The 26,177-nt window shown below is 38.1% G+C and overlaps 2 protein-coding genes across 2 annotated transcripts; one reads left to right on the top strand and one right to left on the bottom strand.

Moving 5' to 3' along the window:
- Positions 1-1,940: 1,940 nt before the first annotated feature.
- Positions 1,941-16,675, top strand: tm9sf3 (transmembrane 9 superfamily member 3). Its single transcript, XM_036546692.1, has 15 exons — positions 1,941-2,132; positions 6,198-6,393; positions 7,157-7,279; positions 8,145-8,305; positions 8,506-8,583; positions 9,493-9,624; positions 10,055-10,221; positions 11,477-11,571; positions 12,186-12,316; positions 13,762-13,901; positions 14,115-14,183; positions 14,304-14,450; positions 14,753-14,836; positions 15,143-15,219; positions 16,112-16,675. Exons 1-15 carry the CDS (start codon positions 2,037-2,039, stop codon positions 16,177-16,179), a joined length of 1,764 nt encoding a protein of 587 aa, XP_036402585.1. The 5' UTR covers positions 1,941-2,036; the 3' UTR covers positions 16,180-16,675.
- Positions 16,676-19,798: 3,123 nt separating this feature from the next.
- On the bottom strand, positions 19,799-25,269 carry prdx3 (peroxiredoxin 3). Its single transcript, XM_036546656.1, has 7 exons — positions 25,186-25,269; positions 24,134-24,239; positions 23,367-23,508; positions 21,979-22,114; positions 21,496-21,599; positions 21,185-21,350; positions 19,799-20,070 (listed from the first exon to the last, which is right to left on the bottom strand). Exons 1-7 carry the CDS (start codon positions 25,219-25,221, stop codon positions 20,020-20,022), a joined length of 741 nt encoding a protein of 246 aa, XP_036402549.1. The 5' UTR covers positions 25,222-25,269; the 3' UTR covers positions 19,799-20,019.
- Between the last annotated feature and the right edge of the window lie 908 nt (positions 25,270-26,177).

Genomic DNA, 26,177 nt, shown 5'->3' with positions numbered 1-26,177 from the left:
TCACCACACATCGTCCATCCTCCTATTGTGTAGTTGACTAAGGATATCGCTGAAAAGTCAATCGTGTACCCATTTCAGTCACTTTCTATGACAGATTTCTTTCAAAATTTTAATCAGTTTCTTCTCTTCCAGATTTTAAAGTTACCTTACAAAGGTATCAAACTTTTAGTCTCCCCAATTAAAATGAGTTCAGATTCTGATCTTTGTCAGAGATTGTAGTGGTTGTCATCAAGGAATACCTGTAATTAAAATCCAGGCAGGCGTACCAGTCCATAGTCACCTGTATAGTTATGCAATCTGTTTTTTGTAACAAAAAGCAACAAGAAGTTTTTTTCTTAGGGATTTAACACAGGCTACTTGCTCCACACTACAGTGCACTATCACCTGGTGCTGTCAAACCACGTTCAAATGTAAAATATTTGTTTCTTAGTAATTTCTCACCCTCTGTTTTTAAATATAAATTTTAATTTGTCAGAACTTTGACATCTGTGCTGCTGAATCACATCAGAACCATATGAAGAGCTGGACAGAAACTGCTCATTAATGTCAGCTGTTTATTATGTGAACAATAGTATGTCTCAACGGCAGGGAATAGAAATGTATTTTTCTCCAAACAACCAATCATTTTGGCCCTGTTCTTTGTGCTCTGGGCACTCACTGGTTAAACCAAATCCCTTACTGTTTAGAACAGAATGAAGTTTATTAAATAGTAAATATTTTTTATTTGTTACTTAAATGCATCTTGTGTCAGTTTTTCTGTGTAATTCTGTTTGGCTAAAGTATGGATGTATAATATGCATGTAATTTTTCTGAGGAATTATTTTAATGAAATGACGTAGATGCAGCACTGCAACTACTCATCACTAAATGGTCTCCAACAGTTGTCACACAGAGGAAAAGTTAGCTGTGCCTCTGGGTGTATCTGGATATGATTCATACTATGTAAATAAGCTTAATTGTTAGCTAATTTGGCAGCCTGGGTGAAACAAACAATATATGAATACCATATTGTTTTGGTCCATTGTGTCATTTGTTACTTTCTGAGAATAGTACCTGTTCATGCAAAGTCTAATTACATACTCCCTCCCTCTGCTTTTTATATGATAATAATTTATGCTTGCTCTATTCCTCAAACTTAATGATAAGCAAACTGTTGCACATTGAGCAAAATAATTTCAGCCACTTGTATGTAGTACCTCTAATAAGTATTTATCTAAGTGTAAGTTAGAATGCAGTTTTTCCTCACAGTGACTGAACTGTAACGAAAAAATCAACAAAATAAGAACAAACAACAGTAACGGGGAAAAAAATTAATAAAATAAGAACAAACAAAAATCAACAGAAAACGTATTCCACAATTTTCCAGCTGTCAACATTAAACGGTTTCATGGTCCTCTACATTATAAACTATGTATGTGTGCTCTGACAATTTGTAACAATTGTTTGGACTAAGTAATAGAATTGCAACACAATAAGCACAACTTTGATCATGTTAACATGTAGTGGCCCTGCAGTTGTGGGACATACCCCACGCTGTGTGCCTACTCTGAACAGATCCGTGATTTACAGTTCTTGTGGATAGGGAATGGAACTATGCCCGTTGTGAGCTAGGATTATTCTGATTTTATACTATTTATTTTTAATACGTCGTTTAAAAATGGTGATCAGTTAAATACTCTTGCACAGTTGTCATTGCACGCTGTTAGCGTTTCACAAAAAGGTGAAACACTTCCGCTCCTTCACTTCGCAGTCGGATGACGTGGCTGAACTCGGCGGCGGTGGCGGAGCGTGTGAATTGGAGATTTTTTTAATTCAACGTTCGATCAACGCACTTGACTATGATTGGTCCTGTCGGTTCATGTGACTTTTGCCGGACAATCATAGTGGACTGCGTTGAGCGCTAGCGAATTTTTTTACGCCATATGCGTGTGAGAGCATCTGAAGCCTGCCACTGACATACAACCAGGAAGAAGGAAGGTGGGATAGCTCTAACAAAGCTAAAATCCCTAATCTGTCTGCAAACTTTTGGCCTGAAAATGACGGGGTCGACCAGGTGGAAGATAACTGTGGTGACCTTGCTGTCCGCGGTGGGAGTGTTGCAGCCGGTTCGCGCGGATGAGCACGAACACACGGTAAGAAAATTTGGGGCCGATTGAAAAATAGGAGCGTTATGTGCAGTTGATAATGCTAATGCACGGTTGATTGGCAGCTAACGCTGGCTAATTCTCTTTCAAAAATGCACATCTTGTTTATCGACTAAAATATAATTATAAAAAGGGTGAACACCGAAATCATGGCAAAATGATAAATATAGCTGAATTATTTACCAAGCTATCCAGCATGCAGACGTTACCCGACAAAAATAAGCATCGATCTTGATGACTAGCAGGCTAGCCCGAGATCGCCACGAGCTAGCAAGCTATAAACCTCTCCTAAGTTATTTCAAAGTCGCTGGCTAGCTAGCTAATTAGCTGTTCTGTCTTGCTAGCAATTGCAGTTTGTTGCTTGCTGGACAATGTTGCTAGTTGCGATGATTTCAGGGGTAATTTCTGTCGTTAGCTAGAAGGTTTATGCAGCCATCCATTTAAACTGGCATGATGTTAGTTCAGACGACTAGCTAATTAACACGTTTATAATGCCCTCGCAAATACAAGATTGGTAGTCAAAGTTAGCCAAATTAACTGAAAAAGACTATATATTAACGTTAACAGCTATCTAGCTAGCTCACTAGCTACGCTACACTGTGTAAATATGTCTGTGGCACTGACGGCACATCCGGTTGTTCGGGCCTGGTTGTGTGCTGGAGCTGTGCTGGACACGATTCTAGCCGGCCAGCTAGCTACCTGTCAAGGTTTTCCTGATGTCGGTCATGCTGTTGACGAGATAGTTTACTATTGTATGGCTGGCATCACTAAATGTACTTCAGTTACCATGTATGCCCAGATAATATGTAGAACGTGGCTGGCTAGGTTCCTGTAAATCTGTAGCTACGTGGAGTAAAAACGCCGGGAGAGGAAGGCGGTTTAGGAGGAGCAAGGAGGAAGAATTCAAATGTCGTAATTCTTGTTGCTAGTACTCGTTTGGCTGGCTAGCAAAGCTACCTTGGCCACCAATAGATAACGATAAAATAAACTAGGGAAGGAGTAGAGAGGAGAGCACTCACAGAGCAATGCAAATATACTATCTAGAAGTGGACAACAGCCGTATAAGCAACCAGACGTTTATTGGGTAGAATTTGATATATTTACAGCGCCTGAATATTCAAGGAAACAAAAGTTGGGCAAAGGCAGAGGTAATGCTATCCAAGTCAAATGAGCATAGCCCATTTCTTAGTAAACCCATATTGGGAAGTGTAATAATTTTTAGTAGGGGCGTACAAGATCATTCTGCCAGTGTCATTATTTTACTCGGGAGCTCCATTCAACTTAATGTCAGTGTCAATAAGATCTTAATTTTCCTAAAATCGCATCTACCATTTTCATTGCTGCCTCTATTTGTCAAAACACTGTTTGGCAGGGGCAGGGATAATATCACCTCTGGCTGTTCATCGCCTTAAAACGTGCAGAACTTGCTGTATTCGTAATTGAATTATTAAGCGAATAAAAGCATGGGATCCTTTAAAAAATAAAGCTAATCAGAGAAATGAAAAGATTTAGGTTTTAATTCTAAATATAGATGGTAAATTTTATAAATTGGATTAAAGAGAGATGTCGGTGTAGAAATTCAAAAGGAAGCAGTGACAACACGGTGCAATTCACTGCTGATACGGAACCGGTCAGGCTCTACGTCAAAGTCATTTAAGTGTGTGACAAATAGCATAGACACAGTATAATGACATTTAATGTAATGGCTGTGTAAACAAACACGAACTGATCATAGTTTATCTGCCGGGTTTAAAGTAGCGATTTACTCTTGACACAGTGCACAGTTTTGATGGGTGTGAATTTACTTGTAGAGAAAGTGAGGTGTGTCAGTTTGGTAGGTCATTGACTCTCAGCTCATAGGGGCTAAACACCCAAGCCTGGCTGATAGTGAACCCATGTGGGTGCAGGACACCACCAAATTTAAAGGGTAGCATTAACGGATCACAGAGATGTGTGCTAAAGGTAGGTCCTAGCACAGAGGTGCCTTATGGCATTTTAAAAAAGTACATCCAATCCAATTTTGGTCCCACAACAATTTAATTTTACTGGATTGGCGATAGCAGGAACAATGTGAGTTGGCATGTGAGAAGTGCCCATGTAGAGATGGGAGAGAATCAGCCGTAGGTTTTATATTTTTCATTTTCTACAGTGAACAGCACAAATTAATTTGCCCAGAACTGTATTGTTATTGGAGAAGCACAATCATGGGCTTTTTCTTTAAACAGTAAGTGTATTTATGAAACTCAGCAAGCATCTTGGGAGTGTTTTATATTTTTATTCTGGTGGAATGAGTTGGGAGTCTTAAATCACAGGTCATGTTATCCAAGGATGTTTATTACAGGCCTCAATAACATCTCTATGTATGTATAGTACTACTTTGTTTGTGGAATGGGTTCTCCAGTGGCTGTGTTAGCAGTATTTGCAGTTGTTGGCAATGTTGTGTCCGACTTGCATTGATAATAGTGAGTTACATTTTGATAGTGCATCCAAGAATGTGTTGAGTAGCTACTGGATATATAAACATTTTCACTGCTTACATAGATGATAATTGTATGTTTTGTGTTTTATTATTATTTGCTGGCCAGATTAACCTAATCTAGGGTGACTTGAAGAGTCTGTCCACTTTGCTCAAGGGTACAATTGTCCATTCAGGAACTGATCTATCAACCTTCTGTTTATAAGTTTATTGACCCAACCACTCCATCCTTCTGTTGCCTCAGATTGTGTATAGCAGCAGTTAGTTGTGGAGGCAATAAGTCACAAGGTGCTGAGTGAGACAGTGAAGTGTGAGGTGTGGCTTTTTGCCAGTTTTTGCCTGTTACATACAGCTAGGTCATTTGTAGCTAACTACACATAACTTGGAACATGTGAATGCCACTGTCTTGTCTGTAACTATTCTGGTCAGGTTATTTATGTTATATTTTCCTTTTGAAAATCATTTGATTTGGTGCTGTTATATTTCATGACAACATCTTTAAATTTACTTGCATATTAAAGGGATTTGAGTGATTTGTCAAAGGATAGCATTTTATCAGTTTTCAATATTTGAAAGGTCATATCTAGGTAGCCTGGCAGGTTTAGATGGCTACCCCTGACATACAGTTGGGGAGTGACTAGCGAATGCACGATGAACGCACATTGCTGTAATCTGAAAGCGCATGTCAGTCAGAGTGCAGATGGACAGGGACTAAGTAGCTAGTTCAAAAAGTCAAGTGATGGATTTCTACTGTTGAGCTGTCCTTACGGATCAGAATGTCCCAAGTAAAACAACGTTTCCAAATGGTGCCATATTCCTTCCTAGTTAGCTACATTATAATGTATCCATTATATTCAGTTTTCTGCTCTATTTACTTGATTTCCTTTTTCTCAGTTTTAAATTACAGTTTCGGTTTTCATTGTTTAGATGTCCACAATTTCATTGTTTCGATTAGTAATAGAATGAAAGTATGGCATTTTCACTTTAGCTTTTTATTTAAGTCCTTAAATTGAGAAAAGAGCAATTTGTATTAGCCATAGAAAGAAAACTTGTACCAGTATATTCCCATAGTTTTGAGTATGTAAATTTAAATGTTTCTATGCAAAATGTGAAGATTGGTAAGACACCCAATTCATAAAAATAACTGGGGCTGAGCATTTGCATGATTCTGTGATTTACCAAATTCTGCAGTAAATCCCACATTCTATAATTAAATCCTCCGTTTGTTTACATTCTGGCATTTATTCAACCCCACCCAGATAGCAGGCAAGTCATTTGAAGTGAGTGGCTGTTTAGTTAAGCATTTGAATAGCTACATCTTAGTTATGACAACTCTGTACCTGAATCTACCAGCCCGAACCTTGATGGGAAACTCCAAAGTTAAGAGAGGGAAAGTAAATAAAAACAATAGCTATATTATATTGATATCTATTACAACAGTATGAGATTTAGATTTCTTTACATGTCCAATGCCATTCTGTTTGGCAAAACTGAGCATCCAAGTTTTAAATCATCTGATTGATTTTACAACTGACTGAGTCCTAATCTGAAAATGTTGATGTATTTGTCTCTTGCAGTATACAGATAAAGAAGAGGTCGTTTTATGGATGAACACAGTGGGGCCATATCACAACAGACAAGAAACCTATAAATACTTCTCCCTTCCCTTTTGTGTGGGCACCAAAAAGACAATCAGTCACTACCATGAGACACTGGGAGAAGCTCTTCAAGGAGTGGAGCTGGAATTCAGTGGTTTGGATATCAAATTCAAAGGTAAATGGCATCATACAGTCCTCAAATTATCCCATACTGCAGTGATATGCCCCTTCCACTTTAAGTGCGCTGTGCTGGCGGAATAAATGGGTATCTGGTTAGTTTCACTCCACCGAATAAATTCAGTATTTTTGTAATTCATTCTAGCAAAGTTCAGGTAACTAGACATTGACATCTACAGAATCTCCCCATCAATGTCAGCATGAATATGCACGAGACAGGGAGCAAAGAGAGGAAGCAGTTGATTCAGAGGGAGAAGAAATGGCTAATTGAAACAGCAAGAAGTAACCATTTATCTTACTGTCTAACGTACCTTACCTGCCTGGGTAAATGCCTTTCTTTTAGGTAGAGAACACAACAATAAAGCTGGTTGCTAGTTAGCTTGCGTTATCATTTTGGTTGTGCTCCACATTGTTTGTGTTTAATGTAACAGCTTGCTAATGGCTTACTCACCTTATGAAGACAATGGCAGAGTAATGTGAGTAGAATCATGTTGACAGCTTGTTAGCTAGCCAGCTAACCAAGTGGAACCAAGTGGATGTATGAAAGGAGAGTATGGTGTTAACTGTTCACTGTGACATTGTTTTGACTGAAAAATGATTACGCCCATTACTATTTAGGTTGTACATGGCAGAGTTAGCTAGCTAGTGGAGTTGTAGGTGGCCAGCTAGTTTCTGATATCTTGGTTCAGAGAACAATGGTAAGATAAATGCCTAATGAAATGTGATCACAATGCACTTAAAACAGACTCCAATTTCCACAGATGAGGTCATGCAGACAACTTACTGTGAGATTGAGCTGGACAAAGCCAAACGAGATGCTTTTGTTTATGCCATAAAAAATCACTACTGGTACCAAATGTACATCGACGATCTGCCTATATGGGGTGAGTAGTCTGACAGAGGATGTTGTGGAATTTTCACCTTCTGTGTGCTCCATAAAATATTTCAGTTCTGCATGACTCGGCAATAATATTTCTCCTGCATTGCTTTTCTTGTACTTCTGGATTACATGTGGCACTGTCTGCCAGATGGTTGATTCATATTCTGTATATATTGTAAGTGTGACAGCTTACCATAGTTCTTACCAAGTTCATTTGAATAACTGGTTCCAGAATCAAATCTCAAAATTGACACCAATGGTGATGACAACTGGTAGAAGGTGGATAATTGATTGATATGATTAAAATTGTTAATGGTGAATTAATCGTACCTGAACTGCAGATGGATGAACTTTAAAAGGAGTATTTGTTTTTCTGATCAACCAGATTTGTGGAGCTAAATTGAATGGTTGACCTCAGAGACCAGGTTGTTTTCACAGAAAATTGCATTAGTAGTTGTCGGAATTCTGTGTAAGATCTGTTGAAGAAGCATACCTTATATTTCATACAGCAACTATAAGAGAGTGGTGATCAGGAAGTCGGGCTCCTTGAACTGTGAAATGGGTGGAGGTATTAACAAAGTCTTTATTATGAACCAGTCAGTGTTTTGTTGAGCAAAGTGCTTTGGTTCGAATTAGTCAATGACTGACATCATATTAAAGATTCACCCACTGGGTGGGTGGATTTCTGGGATTCTCCTCAAACTTGTCACATTTTCCCAGCCAAACAGTCAGGAAAACACCTCATAATTGATGCTAGTTTTAGTGTTGCTTGAATGTGTTTGAATGAGCATCACAGGGAATTAAATTAATTGCATTTTGAAGTTACATTTTACTTTGCTAAGCTGATCCCTTGCATTGTCTGTTTTTAGGGATTGTTGGAGAAGCAGATGAAAATGGAGAAGATCACTACCTTTGGACATACAAGAAGCTGGAGATTGGTTATAACGGCAACAGAATTGTTGATGTGAATTTAACAAGTGAAGGAAAGGTCAAGCTTGTGCCCAACACAAGAATTGCAATGTCCTACTCTGTAAGTTTGTGTGAATGTAGCCACTGAGACATAATGCATCTTAGTTGTACCTCCATAGTTTATATAGTAGGTTTCTAATGTGCAAGCAGTTTACATTGGTAAAAGAATTAATGAGAGGTCTGTTCAAAAAACTTGGGCTTAGATTTGCAGTTTTGTTCCTTGTCTGTGATGGTTGAACAATTTTTATGGCTTTACTACAGGTGAAGTGGAAAAAATCTGATGTGAAGTTTGAAGACAGATTTGACAAGTATCTGGATCCATCCTTTTTTCAGCACAGGGTGAGTTGCAAGTATTTGGAATTGAGTAAATGGAATCCAAACAGTTATTTTAATTTGAATGGCTAACAAAGCAATCTCAGGAGAGAGCTCTCCCTCAGGTCCCTGCATATATGCATTACACCTCATATCGGTGCATAGGAAACAATTAATAGAGAGAGAATGAACACGTTCTAGAGGTTTATTACATAAAATAGAAGTTTGCAATTATCGGTTGACTGCATATGGATGAGACAGCTTTTTGAGCCAGAGGAGACACATTGGCATGTAGCCATTTGGGGAGTAGAGTTGAAACAATGACTGTCAGTCCAGATAGTTTGTACATCATTGGTCCTCACTGGAGGAAAAGCTCTTTGGTGTGGCGTGTTGATGTCTGTTTCCCAACATTTAGCCTGAACATGGGTTATGGATGGATGAGTTAATTCCCTCAAAATCCAGACTCCTCCTCCATCCCAGTATCCAGAGTGAGCTCTGAACTGCTTTCCTACAATGTGTGACATCTGTCTCTTGAGATATTAAGCAGGGCTGGGGTCAACCACATATTTTCAGTTGTATTTTTAAGTCCAGTTTTGGTTCTTTGCTTGGCTTCTTAGAATGTGTTGGAACTGGACTGGAACTTTGATTTGGGATTGGTATGTTGGTTAAGGCTAAAAGGTTAAAAGTAAGACTTATGATGCAGGAATGTAACTTCTTTGCACAAATTTACCATGTCTGTTTGCATTATCCTGGATTGTTTGGCCTAATAGTTATTTTCAAGCATAGGGATTTGCTCATGCAGCATAGACATCACCCTCAAATATCTTTAAGTATCTGAACAGTCATTCACTGTGTTCTAGATATGTGCCATTTTCATCATATTGTGATTTTAATGACCCACAGAAAAATGATGCAGCTTCTTTTTGGCCTTGACAGATTCACTGGTTTTCAATTTTCAACTCTTTTATGATGGTGATTTTTCTGGTGGGCCTGGTGTCTATGATCCTAATGAGGACATTACGGAAAGACTATGCCAGATACAGCAAGGAAGAAGAGATGGATGACATGGTAAGATGTGTGTTTCTTTCATGGGCCTTTGTAACTTTACCGTGCCCCTCTCGTTATTAAAGGTTTCCAGTGACACAAAGCACAGTGTACATGAATGTTAGCAGTTGATTCAGAATGTGACAGTAGCTAGGGTAAGGACGTTGCGGCCATTAGATGGTGTATATTATTATCTGTTTACACAAGTTCATGGAACTTGTATATAAATCATATTATTCTGCTTCATTAAACAAAATGATTTTACTGCGCTTTACCACATATAGTTTACAGAATATCACTTCCTCAGGAGTTGTTCAACCAAAGAAGTTAAACTAATTGTTCACAACCTATAGAGGAAGCAATTCAAAAAGAGGGTGTAATTCATTTTAAAAATGTTTTCCATCGCTACCATTTTCTTTGCTTCATCAGTGATTTTGTCTCTGTGCTCCTGCAGGACCGGGACCTGGGTGATGAATATGGCTGGAAACAGGTCCATGGAGATGTGTTTCGGCCCTCCAGCCACCCCATGATCTTCTCCTCACTCATTGGCTCAGGCTGCCAGATATTCTCTGTCTCCCTTATTGTCATAATCGTTGCCATGATTGAAGATCTGTACACGGAGTAAGTCATTTATGGCTGCATACCATACTGCACCGTCAGCCTCTTGCCCAGTCAGTCCATGCATACTTGAAATTACAAGCTTGCCTCTGTGTCACAATGTTTAGTTTGTAAGTGAATGACTGACATATCTGATAGACTACTCCAGCAAGTCTGCATATGTATCATCTGTACTGAATTGGGTTGTCTGTTAGGTCAGTGAGTAAACATAATAATGACTATCAGGTGAGGTTTGTTGATGAAGAAGGTTGATGGCAATAAAAACCTACATGTAACTTCATACATGTAAAAGAACGCTTGCCTTTTAAAACATCAACATGTAATTAATATTCAAGTGTGTGAATTTTACATGTCTGTGGCTGTGTTGCAAAGTACAGTTTAGTGTACCACGTAATACACTTATCAAGTATGCTTGGTCATACAGTACGTTTACACCTGATAGTATGGATAGTGCAGTGTGCTTGAAAGTACCTGATTGTCATACTGTCATTGCCAAAAAAGAAGTGTGCTGCTTACTATTCAGAAAGTGTTTCATGTTTCCTATCCCAGATTTCTTTGCAAAACAAATGCAGTGGGGCTTACGGTGGAGTTAAAAATGTAAAAAATGGCAGCAATTTGAACGGTTGTACATAGTATACAATTAGCTGGATAGCAAACAACCATTTGTATTTAACTGATAACACATTTGTTATCAATAATTGATGTCAGATCCACGTGAATAATCAGTAAATGACTCAATAAAATTGAATTAATTTTGAGCTCAGATGTGAAAACCACCATGCACTGTGTGCATCCAGGACAAGGGTTGGGGAAACCCTACCATGCAGAGATGCACTTCGATCACTAGATGGCAGGGTAGGATATGAGAGAGAGAGAGAGAGGGAGAGCTCATATAGTGGAGGGAAATATAGCTCCACTTGCAGCCAAGTCACAAATTCAGGTTACCGACCACTGGTGCAAACCACAGTTTTTATGTTACACATGTATGTATTAATCAGTTCATGTCCTCAGGCATGTCTTGATACCTATCATCTAGACACAGGGGGGCCCTCTAATAAGCCACTCTTGTCAGATAAAGCTGACACTAGAGCAAACTGGATGCAGGAGACATTATTCTTCACACTTCCATCATTGAGTGAATCACTATTCATGTGCACACAGAAGAACCTGTTAATACATTTCAGATATTCCCCATCAGAAAAAGCAGTCTATATTTTGGTTGACAGTAGTGTTTATCTCAAACTGTTTGTGGTCGTAGGAGAGGATCAATGCTCAGCACTGCAATCTTCGTCTATGCTGCTACTTCTCCAGTGAATGGTTACTTTGGTGGAAGTTTGTATGCAAAACAAGGTGGTGAGTAACATTCCCCTCCTAAGAAATGAAATCCTTTTACGTTTGGCACATTGTTCAGTCAGCGTAGCATTACATATTTGCTTAGCAAATGCGCACAGGATTGTTATTGTAGCTTTACGAATGAAACGGAAACATTTTGCCAACAGCTCCTACATTCCCTGAGGAAGAAAGGACTAGCAAGTCATTTTTGCTTGTCATTTTCAAAGTTATACATTTTCATTATACGGAAATATGAAAAACAAAAGCAGGAAAACCAAATGAAACACATTTGGAAAGTGTCATTTTCCTCATTCTTAAAAACTTTCCTTATCATAATTTTCCTTATCTTCACCTAGAAGGTTTTAACTGCTACACCCCCGCTTCCATCCTTGGTTCATATACCCATGTCTTTATATCCAGTATAGCAAAGCTTTCTTGGAAGGATTTGTCTTGCTTTTCATCATTTCGATGTTCAGTGACAAAAATATCAGAAGTGAGAGGCATCCTTATCTGACACCCAATGTGGTGTTGCTGTTGTGTCCCTTGTACAAACTCCTATGAGATAATACAGTGTAACAAAACCAAAAATAAAAGGTAAAAAATTAGCCCCACTAATCTTAAGACTGGACACACAGGAAGGAGATGGATCAAGCAAATGTTCATTGGAGCCTTCCTGATCCCTGCCATGGTGTGTGGGACTGCCTTCTTCATCAACTTCATTGCCATCTACTACCACGCCTCCAGGGCCATACCTTTTGGCACAATGGTGAGTGGGTGGAACACAGATATAGTTTTTTTGAGTTACCTAGTATGTTTACTTTGTGTATGTTTGCTTTAACAGAAACAAATGCATGTGTTTGTCCAGTATAGAGCTTTCATAAGAATTTTCTAAGTATATGCCATGGCTGTGTTCTTTTTCTTCTGTTGTTGTACTTGTGTATGTTTCAGTATATGCATACGATGTGTATAATGTAGTGCGCATGCTGTTCACCTTCCAACCTCAGGGTGATTCCTTAGAGGATGTAAGTGTTGGCATGTTGTTAGAGGATCTTAATTTAGGTATTTCACCTAAATGTCATTCTGATGATCACAGTAAACAGCATATAACTGGTTTTAAGCTTTATCCATGCATCCATCACATAATGAGAGTAATTTTCTGAAGTGAACATTTTCAGAAGTTTGAAAGATACAACACTGGGTGAATGTGTTAAGCTATTGAATGAGATGGTATTCTTCTTTCAAAGAATGAAGTAGTCTACAGTTCTTGACTGAGCCTTAAAAAGCTGTCTTATGCATTAGGGCTATTACTATGTTAGTTTTGTAGTACAGGTACAGTACCAGTTGAGTACCCTAAAATAACACCCTGCAAACAAATATATCATGGTAAAACAAATAGTTGTGTAGGTAACGTTTTTTTGATAATGAGGTCAGTGTGTCATAACCATTAGATCAGCTTGCCATCTGAGTAATTAGGGGGTTGGTTAGTTTTATATGCTAACCTAAGATTTTCGTATGATGTCACCACCCAATACATAGTACTAGCAACTTCCTCTTTTGTCATATGTATCTTGTGACGTGTCTGAATGTCAGTGCCTTATGGCATGTTGACCTTACCTGTGTAACTGCTCCTTCCTCCTGTCAGTCAATTGCCACACCCATACTCTTAACAATATAGCAGTGTAGTTGTACCTACAGTAGATACTGTTTCCCAATTGTTGAACGTATAAGCACAGGTAGGGTGTAGGTGATCACAACGATATTATGATTTGACACTGTATGGACAAGGCTAAAGTTCTGTCCCCACTTCTGTAGTAGTTGGCCTGGAGGGATGTGAAACACTGCTTTATTGATGTGTGTGTGTCTGCGTGTGCCTTGTTGAGTTGGATGCGATGACATCCATTAATGAGGTTAGGTAGCTAGCTTGGTGGCACAGTAACAGTACATTAGATAAATGTTAAAATAACTGTCTTGCTGGATGGCTAGGAGACTGGAATATTTTGAGCATCAGTTCTTTTAATTGTAAAAAACAGTAGAGCTATGTAGCTGTCTGCAATTCTTGGAAAATGCCAACATATTTCTCCTTGCATGAATATAGATGGTAGAGAGGTCCCTTTCCTATTTCCTCTTTTAATCATTGGAAGACATATGTAGGTTTGCTTGATGGAGAAAACCACAGTTTGTCATTCAGTGTTTTCTTTCCTTTCCTCTTAGGTTGCTGTTTGCTGTATCTGTTTCTTTGTCATTCTGCCTCTGAACCTGGTTGGTACAATTCTGGGCAGAAATCTGTCCGGCCAGCCAAACTTCCCTTGCCGTGTGAACGCTGTGCCTCGGCCTATCCCAGAGAAGAAATGGTAATTATGACCCTTTTTTGTGTGTATTTCAGTATTGTTTCACGATATACATCATCTACCTCAACATTCCTCATAAAAGAAAATACTCTATGCTAAGAGAGCCAGTACACTTCATTCATAAGTATATATTGAAGGAATACTAAAACAACTATCAAACCCAGCCTGTATTTCTCAAAGCTTAGTGAAGAATCTTTCTTCTGTCATTTCCTCCAGGTTCATGGAGCCCGCGGTGATTGTCTGTCTGGGAGGAATCCTACCCTTTGGCTCCATTTTTATTGAAATGTAAGATTCTGTTCATAATTGTGACAGATGAGTATGTTTCAGCCTTTTAATAAAAAAAAACAGTCATGATCTGTTTTATATTCAGCTGTGGTTTTGCTTTTTGACATTGTGCACTTGCAGGTATTTCATCTTCACCTCATTCTGGGCCTACAAGATTTACTACGTGTACGGCTTCATGATGCTCGTCCTGGTCATCTTGTGCATTGTGACTGTTTGTGTCACGATTGTCTGTACCTACTTCCTCCTCAACGCTGAAGACTACAGATGGTGGGTATTTTTTTTTTTTTGCCCCCCTTTTCACCTCCTTTGGCTCACATCATGCGACTTACTGAAATGAAGCCTCAATGGAGCAGGAGAACATAGAACAAAGGTGAACATGAGCACTTAGGTTTTGCAATAGTGTAAAAAGAGCACATGGTTGGAGCCATTGGAGATCTCCAAATGTGTAAGCCCCAAGCATTCAGATTTCAGAACCCACTGTTGGAATTTATGGACTCATGAGTACTGTGGTCTGTTGATGGTGTCTGAAGATTTTTGTAATCACTAATTTTGAATGTTTTCTTTTTCAGGCAATGGACAAGCTTCCTGTCAGCAGCATCCACTGCTGTTTATGTTTACATGTATTCCTTTTACTACTACTTCTTTAAAACAAAGTGAGTACTGCTTCATTTGGCTTGTTACCATGCTTAGGATATTTTATCAATGACCATCTCAGCTGCACATACAATATTGTGATATTTGAATGTGCTAACTTTATATCATCAGTGTATAAATGAGCAATACTACGAAAGCTACAGTATACAGATACTCTGTATTTTCTGAACATGAAAACAATAAAATTATCTTAACAAATCAATTACTGCAGATAAAACAAAGATATTTCTATAAAATGAGAGCCATTAACTGACCAGTTAAATGGTGTAGCTTCCTGTCCAATTAACCTGTTGTTCTCCTTTTAGGATGTATGGCTTGTTTCAAACATCCTTTTATTTTGGGTACATGGCTGTGTTCAGCACAGCTTTGGGAATAATGTGTGGTAAGTTTTTTTAAAATATTGTTTTGTGAACATTTTCTGCTGCTATATGTTAGTGGCATAAGAAAAGTAATATAGTTTTTTATTACATTATTTTGTAGTCATACCGTACACTACAAAACACTGACACTAGGAGCTGACAGACATGAATTCCAGTGTGCTTTGAAAGAATGTTTGAAAAGTTCAGATGAATGTAGTCATTTTGTTTAGCTGATTTCTTTCATGCAGATTGACTTATTTGCTTGTATTGTATGTGTCCCTCAGTTAAAGAGGTTGTTGTGGGTATACATTTGTGTTAAATGATTTTGTTTTAGTAAGTGTAATTACTAAAGTGCTGCCCCCAAAATATTATGCTGTATTTAATGTATCACATGTCTGCCAAACTCCTAAATAACATGTGTATCAAATGCCTTTACACCATTAGAGTAGAATGTGTGGAATTTTGGGATCCTAATCCATAACATCATGTCAGCCATCATGCTGCTGAGCACTCTGGCGATATGAGTTGTCAGTCTACTTTACCTAAATAAGAAACTGAAACCTTTGACCTGTGGTATCTGCTATGTCAAGTTATCAGAAAGAGCAAAGACAAACTTGCATATTATTCATATGCTTTTGCAATTTTAACAGATGTACAGGGCAGATTGTACAGAACAGACATTAAGTGGACAATGGGTTTATGAACACCTACCTTACATCTTCTGCCCAGTAATACATTTCTAAATTCAAACTGTCTGGTTAAGAACAAAGGCCTCTAAATTTTAAGAGTGCTTTGTGAAAACTTGTAACAACACATCATATAATTAGCTGATCTTATAGATTTGGCATTAAGATTCAGTCATATATTTTAATCATGATTACATCTTAAACTTCTAAATCTTTCTTTGTCTTTTAGGAGCAGTTGGTTACATGGGAACAAGTGCCTTCGTGAGGAAGATCTACACAAACGTGAAAATTGACTAGGATAAGTAACACCATGGGATTTGTGGATCAGCTTCAGGTTTTCCAACAGAAGTGGCGCAATTCATTTTTGCAAGAAGAGATTGTGGTATATTACTTTGTACAAATGTAGTTTTCCATTTTCTGAAAGAGTTCAAGAATGCAACCTGAGAAAGTACAAAAGCAAAATGAAAATGCTTACATCAAGTTATGTTTTTAGGTGACTGCTGTCATGAATTTTTTCTGGAGCAAATGCTTGGGGTATATGCAGTAAGATTAACTACACCACAGCTCCCCCTCATGCAACCTTCCCATGTCCCAAAAAAGAACATAGCTCATTACTGATGAATAGTCTAGCTCTCTTCAGTGAAGAGGACAGAGCCTAAGAAAAGCATGTTCTATTACGTAAGAAAAAGGCAGAGTTGGATGCCTCTACAGACTGACTTGGAGGCCATGTGGATCTGAGTCACTCAGAATGCCATTATTATTCTACTCTGGTTTCTACATTTCTTTCTTTTTTTTTTTTGTCACAAGGGGCACTGCACATATTTTGCAGTTGCGTTGCTTACACATTGGAAGCTATATTAAAGGAAAGTGCATGTAATATATCAGATTTAGCTTGGACAGAACCATTCCCGTATTTGTCATTCAGTGCAAATTTTTCCCACCTAAATTAATAAAATCCATCCATCCAAAGAAGGAAACTTTGGTCAAATATTTTATTTCTGCTGTAGTTTACTGTACAGGTAGAAAACACACAGTAAAATGTAGGACTGGTGAGCAATTTTGAGGTACAGTATAAGTGGCGGATTGTTTTAATTGGATGTTTGATGTGATCCTCTTCTCCAGTTTAGTCTTATCCTTTTTTTAAATGTTTGGGTTTGAATGAAGTCTTCTCGTAAAAATAATATATGGATAGGGGGTAAAACATGTATATAACCTTAAAATAATGTAACTTTAGATGTAGAACCCAAATGTATTTGGTTGTACAGATTTACTACAATTTTTTTTAAATGAAACATTCAGTATAAAATATTGATTTTTTTTTTTTTTTTTTGTTTTGGGTTTTTTTTTTTTTTTTTTGCTTGGGGGAGGGCAGCTTGGTTACATCTTGCCTGGAATTTGCATGAAATATTCATCTTAACTGTATGTCCGATCATATTGAGTTATCCATAACTATACCTGACATTGATGGATTTCCTCTTCCCAGGTAATGTGCAGCTTGTATACATTTTTTTAAAACAAAAAAGTGCTGAATTGAATTTGAGGCTGCTTGCAGAAGTAGTTGTTACATTAACAGATGGCGAACTGACTTTGGTTATGGTTTATTATTATTTAAAGCTTTAACTGGTGGACCATGCGATGGTCAGCCATTTCCCACATTTTATTTTGTTTCTCTCAACCTGAAAACAAAATTGTGAATGTCAAAAGGAATGAGGCATATCTGCTGAGTTTCTGCGAACATACTGTACAAAAGACGTTATTGCACACTTAACTGGATGTTTTCATTGTGTTACACGTTGCTTCAGAAATATTTCCATGTGTTTTTTTTTTTTTTTTTTTTTTAATTGTGTGTGTAAATACAGTACGTCCCTAAAACTCAAAGGAGGCAATGCTGCCTTATTTCCAACCTACAGTACCCACATTCAAGTAAATTTATGGATCAAAATCCACTGTAATGATTGACATAAAAATTAAAAAGTAGACAACACTCATTTGCTGTAAAGCGTAAACCAAGAGAAATAAACGTAATGTACAGGGACAATTTGGACATGGTTTCTATATGAAGGTGTGAAGTTTGTCAAATTGTACAAAGATTCCGTTTATATTTGCAGTTGTTCAAGGCTGATTGAGAGGTGCTGAAATCAGTTAGTTTCTTCTGTAGGCATACAATTTGCAGAAAATACAAGAATCTGTAAATTATCACATTTCCTAATCAGTAGAATAAAAACAACGGTGTGATGAGTTTTTCACTGTTTACTTCATATTTTTGTATGGAGTGTTTCTTTCAGATTGTGCTTTCTTTTGTCTGCATACATTTTTCCAGAGGTAAGAAAGGCAATACATTTCTTTTTTAGCTTTTTGAAATATACATTTACTATTTCTACATAATTAAGCACAGAATTAACCTTGTTGGTTGCATCCTGTTTTATATATTTTAAAACTTTGGTAATAAATTCCGATGTTATACCATACAATTAATAAAACAAACAGAATAAGCATTTGTGTGCAGTGGAGTCCCCAAAAAGAGATTTCTGAGATCTGATCATTTACTAAAATAAATCAGTGCAGTGTTACATGACTTTGCTCTGCTTACATTACTTAAGATGGTCTTAATGAGCACAGTTATGCCTGAATCAGAGCTAAGAGAGAATACTTGTGAAATGTTTTACTAAAAACAACCTTTTAGGATTTCTGACTTATTATACCTAAAGAAAAAATACTTAAATGTTCAATCAACTATTAGTCACATGCTTACCCCACAAGATGTCTCATTAGGAGGTGTATCAATACACTTAGAGGTAAATGGAGGAATGTGGCTACATTTTGCCCTGGTACAATTCCTCATGTACCCCTTCCTGTAGATTGCAAGGCTGGGAATATTTTTTCCATGTTAACTTTAATTATAATATGATTGGTGAAACATTTGTTTAAATGATTAATATAGGGCCAAGCACTGCACATGCTTTTATCTTTCGCTACCGATAAGCCACATAGATTATGAGTTGGAGAAATTGACAGGTTCTATGAGGACAGTGGGTTGTATCCAATGAGGCCCCCTTTATGTCTGTTCTTCACTGTTCAGGCATAGAGCCCTGAAACCTTCCCATGCCATAAACATCTTTAGACAATCCAATTTGCATGAAACTTGGCAGTGGACTTATGTGGACTCAAACATCACATCTGTTGGCTCCTGATATTTATCTAAAATATGGCTGCCACAAATATCAAATTTAAGTACTCTGCATTAATTATGAGAAATTTTATTCACCTTTGGGCCAATGTCAGATTTTTTTTTGTATAGACATTCAAGCCCATACATTAAATGCAACAAACACAAGCAACCACTTATCCAAAGTATAATTTTATTCTTTTGCCAGCTAATGAGGGCAAGATAAATTGGAGATCTTTAATCATCTTAAACATATATATATATTTACATAGACATATATTTGAAACAAGTGGGGAAACTATTGTCAGTATGTTACATTACATAAATGTAGTGTCAAAGCAGTAGGAGACATTCTTTGGTAGGAAACCACAACCATTAATCTTGGCAGACTTGACTTGACAGTCAAGTTTCCAATGTGTTCTAACTGTGATCTCGGGATATAGAATAGAAAGATTGGTCGCTTTAATACTAGTATTTATGTTTTTAAATATTAAATGGATGTTTCAACTTACTCAAATATTTCAAAAAAGGAATATTTGCAAAGGGTCTCTTATCTGGCACATATTTGTCCAAGTGTTATTTAAGTCAGGAGCTGGTCGAGGTGGTGGTGAAATGCAGCGGTTATTATGTGAACGTACTGTGTACTTAATGATCTATATTACCAACTGAGAATCAGACTTTCATTTGTACTTACTTTCAGCATATTCTTTGCATACAAATGGATAATCATTCTGTAGTATTCAAGAGCACTGAGATTTTCACATCTTTATTTTCATCTACAATTCATAACATACAAATTGTATATGTCAGCAGTATAGCGGAAAATAATTGTGTCATTATATTATTTACTCTTTGTCTTTCCACACTTAATACAATGTCTGCTCTAACTGCACAGTGCCAAAATTCTGAATGATGAATCTGCATTAATCTGTTCTGCATCTTGTGATTTTAAAGCTGTAAATCCATGTCTTCTAGTTCACCTTCTCAAAGTATTCCTTGGAACCTTCAGGAGTTGGCTTTATCTGGAAGACAAAAACATAAAGGAATGAACATGTCTGCTCCTAATTAACTAGCTTGTTACTTAATGGGGGACTTCAAAGTCAATCTAACATGCCAGTGTGAACCGTTCTCAACTGTAACTCCTGAACATCCAGTCTGACGTAGTCAAGATCAATTGCATCCTACAGCATGCCAGAGCCAAGCTGCTTTTCCTTTTCAGTGTCTCATGTATGATGCAGAGCATTAAATTGCCTATGTTAGGCCTATAACACTGGCACACTTTAAGAGACATTAAAAACAATGATACCAGACATTACAAAAAAACAACTTTATGTATTATTTTACCTGGTGGATTCCAAGGGAAGTAGCAGCAGTCATGAAAAGGGAAAAAAAAAAAAACAACAGTTGTCAAATGGCTGTAAAATGAGACTGAATCTGTGCATTAGTAGTGTTGCATGGTTAGTTAGTGGAGTTAGTGTGGAGAAGCTGGGAAATGTATACAAGCCAAGTACCTTTTTGGCGAGACTGGTAGAATTTAGACCTTGTTCCAACCAGATTCAGACAATGGTGTTATGAAATCAGATCTCAGAGAGTGAGAGGCTTACCCAGTCAATGCCAAAAGGTAAAAATGTTTTGTTGTACCCCATGTCTTTGATCCAACCTTTTTGTTTTAGCAACATGTGAGTGCACATTTATTTTGCATTAATAGTATTTCCTGGCTTGTAAATCTGGCTTTTTTTGTTCTTGTAATGGTATAATAAATTGACACATTTCCAACACACCTCATGGCTGGACATTGAATCTTTACCATCTGACCCGGCTTGGCTATTAAAGATCAGGCTGACATAGGCCAAACAGTGGTATGTCAAATATGATTAGCATTAAACCCATTTTAAAATGGTGTAGATTCATTTTCCAATTAAAGACCATACATGTACCTGAAATATGTTACATGGTAAATATATTTAAAAAGCCCTAAGCAGTATTTCGTGAACATTCCTCTGTTGAGAGTGCTGTGTTAAACAGTTAACAGTTTGCATTTCTCAACCAATCTTGCATTGTTTTTTTCTGATCAGTATCATACCCATGAGATACTCACAGAAACAGGCAAAAAATGGTTGGTTGGGGTGACCTTACCGTTGGGGAGTCTGGGGTCCAGCTGGCAGGACACACTTCTCCATGGGTCTCCACAAACTGGAAGGCCTTGACCAGACGCAGTGTCTCTTCCACACAACGGCCCACAGGCAGGTCATTGACACTCATGTGTTTGATCACTCCGCTGGGATCGATGATGAACAGGCCCCTGTGGAAGAGCAACCACAGACCAGTTTAACTGAAGTTTGTGTCTTTTGTCTTTTTGTCTGTTTGTGATTTTAGTAGCAATTGTGGACATTTTGCACAGGGAGTATGATGAACTTTAACTCTTTAATGGCTGTATTAGAAATTACCTCAATGCAATCCCAGGGCCTTCAAGTAGCACTCCATAGTCCCTGGACACCTGCTTGTTGAGGTCAGCCAGTAGGGGGATGTTGATGTGACCCAGGCCACCACTCTGATGATCAACAAAGAGAAAAGAAGCCCAACTGTTTTCAGTGTGGTTACTGGCAATTCTTCACTTGACATAACTTAAGTGTGGCTGTTTTTCTTTCATCTTGTGGACTATAAGGAATTCAGTCCTCCTTCCATGCATGTTGAATTCAAGAGCTGAACCACCCCTCGCCTAAACCAAACGGAGTATTTCCAGTGGGTGAGAACGCGCCTGACACAGACAATCTCCTGTTGTGTGCTACATGTGTGAAAGGGCAACTCCAAACAATGTCTGGACCTGATTCTCCGGACATTGTCTGGAGTACATATGTGAAAACGGCTTAAGAAGGTGATGGTGGCTTAGTCTTTAAAGACACTGCACTGAAGTCTAGAGTCAGTCTCACCTTCCGTGGAGTGTTTATCCAAGCCAGGTGGGTGAAGTGAGAGTCGACGGACACACCCACTACTTCACAGTTCACATCATGGAACTCGCTGGCCTTGTCACTGAATGAAATAATTTCAGTCGGGCAGACGAAGGTGCTGTGCAGGGAAGAAAAATTCATAGTTATACAGTGAAAGACCATAAAATTCCTTGAAAAACATTCTTGTTACCAATACCTTTAACCTGACCAAAAATGGAAAATGTCAAACCAAATGTTGAATTTAATCAAGTTAACAATCATTTTTAAACCTGGAGCAATCAGAATTAGCTTTTATTGGCAGAAATCCGCAAACTGAACTGCTGTATTACATTGGGGCATAAGGTTTGTAATCAGTCAGATATCAAAGCTGAATGTGTAGAGCTCCTTTACCATCTGCATACAAGTATCCTTACTTTTGGGTTCTGCCTTTATCTGTGCTTGGTTCGTAATTTTTCACTGGCAAATGGGTCAATATTTCATGCCATCAATCACATGTTACAAGTTAAAAACATTCAAAAAGTAACATGACAAGCATTTTCAACTTGCTCCTAATGGTACATAAAATAGTGCCTGTGCATGTCTGATAAAGGAAGTGCAAAAGAAAGCCGTTAGATTCAATGCCTGACCGCACCCTTGTCTCTGATGATGTGCCAGATGACCCCAAACGGTCCATGTAACGTCAAACCGCCCATGCCCCCACAAAGACCATATGAACATTAACATCCCATGTGACCCAAATGGTCCATGTAATGACAAAACACCCATATGCCCCCACACAGACCATGCAACCATGAACATCCCTTGTGACCCAAACGGCCCATGTAATGTGCCTGCATGCAGGATGAGTGCAACTGTGAGAGGACCTCAGATGATGTTGGGCAAAGTAACAGAAATTATTGCACATCAGTGCTGTTTCCATAGCAATTATTCCCTATGTGGACAACAGTACACTGCTGGACCATATATTTAGAAAATATTAAGTGAAAATCCATTTTTTCCTTGGATAGAAATGACAGAATAGGCACATTTTCCTTGCTGACGCCATTGACTAAACATTAAGGTATTTGATACTATAATGTTTGAAATGAGCCATGATATAATAATTATACTGGGCAACCATTAATGTCATGCCCTGTGTGAACTCCAGTACAAATCTCATTCTGAACTCATTGTGGCCCCTCATTCTCACTTTACAGGTCAGCCAGACCAGATTTGAGAAGATTTGCCCGAGGCAACCTCTGCAAAGCTGCTTATCCGAGCTGCCTGCCATTGGATTTCCAAATCCAACTTAAATGTTATAAGGCATGATTTCTTAATTCAGCTGACACAACGCATTTTGTGTTTCATTCTAAAAATGTTGTAATACTCACAAATCTAGAGGGTAGAAGAAAAGCACCAGATATTTGCCCCTGAAATCATCCAGACTGATCTCCTTGAATTCGCCATTGTGGACGGCAGTGGCTTTGAAATGAGGTGCATGCTGAGTCACAGCTGCGGCCCACCTTGCGCTGCCTGAGGAAACACCCCACAAAGACAAAGTAATTCAATCAGAAAAGCTGGCAATTTAATAAACAATTTCAATATACAGAATACACTGTGTGAAAAAAACAACATACAAGTCACTAGAATATTGAATATAGAATATAAAAATATAGAACACTGTTCATGCCCGATTGTGTCAATACACTACTCATTATTAGGTGAGTTAGCTACAAATTGTTTGAGGAATACAGATCATTACAAAGTTTCTATTTCTTAATGTCCAGGTGTCATACAATCTACGTCTTACAATCCTCATTGCAGCACTGTAAAAATATCTTTCCCATATGGCATAAATACATTTTCCTTCTGCCTCATTGTCTGTAGATTAAATTAAAACATACACAGATGACACATTCACAAATAGAGGAATAATGTGTGTTCTGTGTTAGCAGTAAAGCCTGGACTAAGAAATGGAATAACAACTGCAACTTCACCAGTTCAACTGCCCATTTCCAAAATAATGTACGATATTAATCGGATGTTTTGCCATAGTTTTACCAAATATGCCTACTTTAAATATAATCTGAAATGACAGCGCCAAAGTCGATGTCATTTCAATCGAAATTACATTATATTGATTTAAATGGTAACATACTGGTGCTGAAGCAGGCTTTGTGAACAGCGGGCAATGTGAGGATTCTGGATGACGCTCCAGCACGCGAAGCGACTGTTCTAAATCCAGCTGTAGTAGCCACAGACACCTGAGGAAAGAGCGCATTTAAACCAAGCATACATAACATAGCCACGCACCTAAGCAAAGCTAACTAAATAAATTGTGAAGTACCAAACTACATTAGATGCAGACCACGTAGTAGTGTTTCATGAACAGGTAAACGAATGAGCAGCTCTACAGCAAAACAGAACCTGCCTAACAAACACGAATCCCGCACCTCGCTTACTCTGTATTAAGAATGAAGAGCGAATGCGTGTACTAGTTTAGGGTACATAAAACCGCAGGGAAAACCAGAACATCTGGCGTTTCATTACAAGCAGTCAACACAGCAGACATTGCAGAAATTTACTTGAAGCAAGTGCTACGTGGGTGCATTAAACCCGTCAGCTTTGAACCTAACTTTGCTGAACTGGCTGATAGCATACGCATTAAAACAATGGATTTCAAACGTCTGGGACTGGACAGTATTAGGCCCACAGCTTTAATTCAAGTGTCTCATTATGATTTCCGACTTTGATTCCAAATTCCTCAACAATACAAGTAACCCTGTTTTAAAACCTTTGGATCAACGCACCCAAAGATGGCTGGCTAGTTATCTACTTATTAACGTTAGTCGATCTACGCAGCAACAGCCCGTGTTCAAATGCAGGTCGCTGCTCTGACAGAGTTTAGTAATATTAACATGCACCCAGTTTATCGTTTCTGTGCGAGCTTTACCGGTTTTGTTTTTTTTTTTAAATAAAGACATACAAACTACTTAGACCGAAGACAGCACTCTAGTAAACGGATATGTAGCTAGCGTTGAAGGTTAAACGTCAAGATTTAACGGCTAGCCAGACAAGAGATTTAGCTAAGATTTTCATAAGTCGTTATACAAAAACAACATATGCATGAACCGATTCAGGCAATTAAATAACTAATATTAGGTGCAGCTTTAACTGTATAAGAGCAAGCGAACAGATTGACTTAGCTACCGAAGTTCTAAGGAGTCTTCCAATGGTGGCTGCCATTTTGGATACGCGACTGAGGCGCGTTAGTACATGTGAGTTCTGCGAGAATAAACCTTTACGCACACGAAAGGACGTATCCCCACTTCCGCAGCTGGCAGAAAATTTTCAACTTGAACTTTGCCCATATACATCCCCCGTTAACCCTCGAGTTGCTGCCAGAATAATTCGTGTAGACTAATAAATAATAATAATCGCGTTGTTTTGTCACGTCATGGAATACAAGTACAAAAAAAAAAAAAAAAAAAAAACATTGATGAAAATAACGTGAAAGCCCAAGTTTAATGTAGTAATTACATATGTAACATTTTCTGCACGTCGCTTTTGAGATAAAACTCAGATCATGATGTAGTAGCTACAAGACGGTGGTCACCATTATGCAAGATTTTCACTGAATGATTACAATATGACACTTTTCATCCTTTACAATTTATCAGAGATAATTAACTTCGCAAAACATATTTATAATGAATGTATCTCAAATAACTTGTGCAAATGCCACAGATGAAAAAACGTGTAGACAATTTAAATCATACTCTTTATGACATTGAAATGTCCATTTTTTTCCGTGCTCCAATTTGTAACGTTACCCGAGTACCTAACTTGATGCAACTTACCAGGAAAATAAATCTTTATAAAAAGTTTTGTACAGTAAGGACTGTGGCTGCAATTCAAATTGGTTATTTGCAAACATATCGGGGGCGGCATTCCGTTCCTACTGAGGAGTAGACATAGACATTGACGGAGACAGATGAGCAGCCACCTTGTTCCCTCTCGCAATGACAGACGCTTTTAAGTAAAAGTGTAGTCACTGTATGGGCGTAAAATAAATTATTCTGTCGTTTCCAGCCATGGCCGAATCGCCACTATATACAATAGTTAATACTGAGTTTACAGCTTGCTTGCTACTAAGCTACATCGCTATCTGGTAAATGCCAGTACCAAATCACATCTCACTG

This window comes from Megalops cyprinoides, chromosome 15 (assembly GCF_013368585.1).
Source record: "Megalops cyprinoides isolate fMegCyp1 chromosome 15, fMegCyp1.pri, whole genome shotgun sequence".
Classification (NCBI taxonomy): Eukaryota; Metazoa; Chordata; class Actinopteri; order Elopiformes; family Megalopidae; genus Megalops; species Megalops cyprinoides.
This window is presented reverse-complemented; position numbering and strand designations above follow the sequence as displayed.

Excerpts from the sequence above, each read along its gene's own strand:
- tm9sf3 (XM_036546692.1), top strand. The coding sequence starts at position 2,037 with ATGACGGGGTCGACCAGGTGGAAGATAACTGTGGTGACCTTGCTGTCC. Across the intron at positions 2,133-6,197 it reads CGGATGAGCACGAACACACG|TATACAGATAAAGAAGAGGT; the intron begins GTAAGAAAATTT and ends TGTCTCTTGCAG. Across the intron at positions 6,394-7,156 it reads TTTGGATATCAAATTCAAAG|ATGAGGTCATGCAGACAACT; the intron begins GTAAATGGCATC and ends CAATTTCCACAG.
- prdx3 (XM_036546656.1), bottom strand. The coding sequence starts at position 25,221 with ATGGCAGCCACCATTGGAAGACTCCTTAGAACTTCG. Across the intron at positions 24,240-25,185 it reads GAAGACTCCTTAGAACTTCG|GTGTCTGTGGCTACTACAGC; the intron begins GTAGCTAAGTCA and ends CTCTTTCCTCAG. Across the intron at positions 22,115-23,366 it reads TTCTTCTACCCTCTAGATTT|CACCTTCGTCTGCCCGACTG; the intron begins GTGAGTATTACA and ends TTCCCTGCACAG.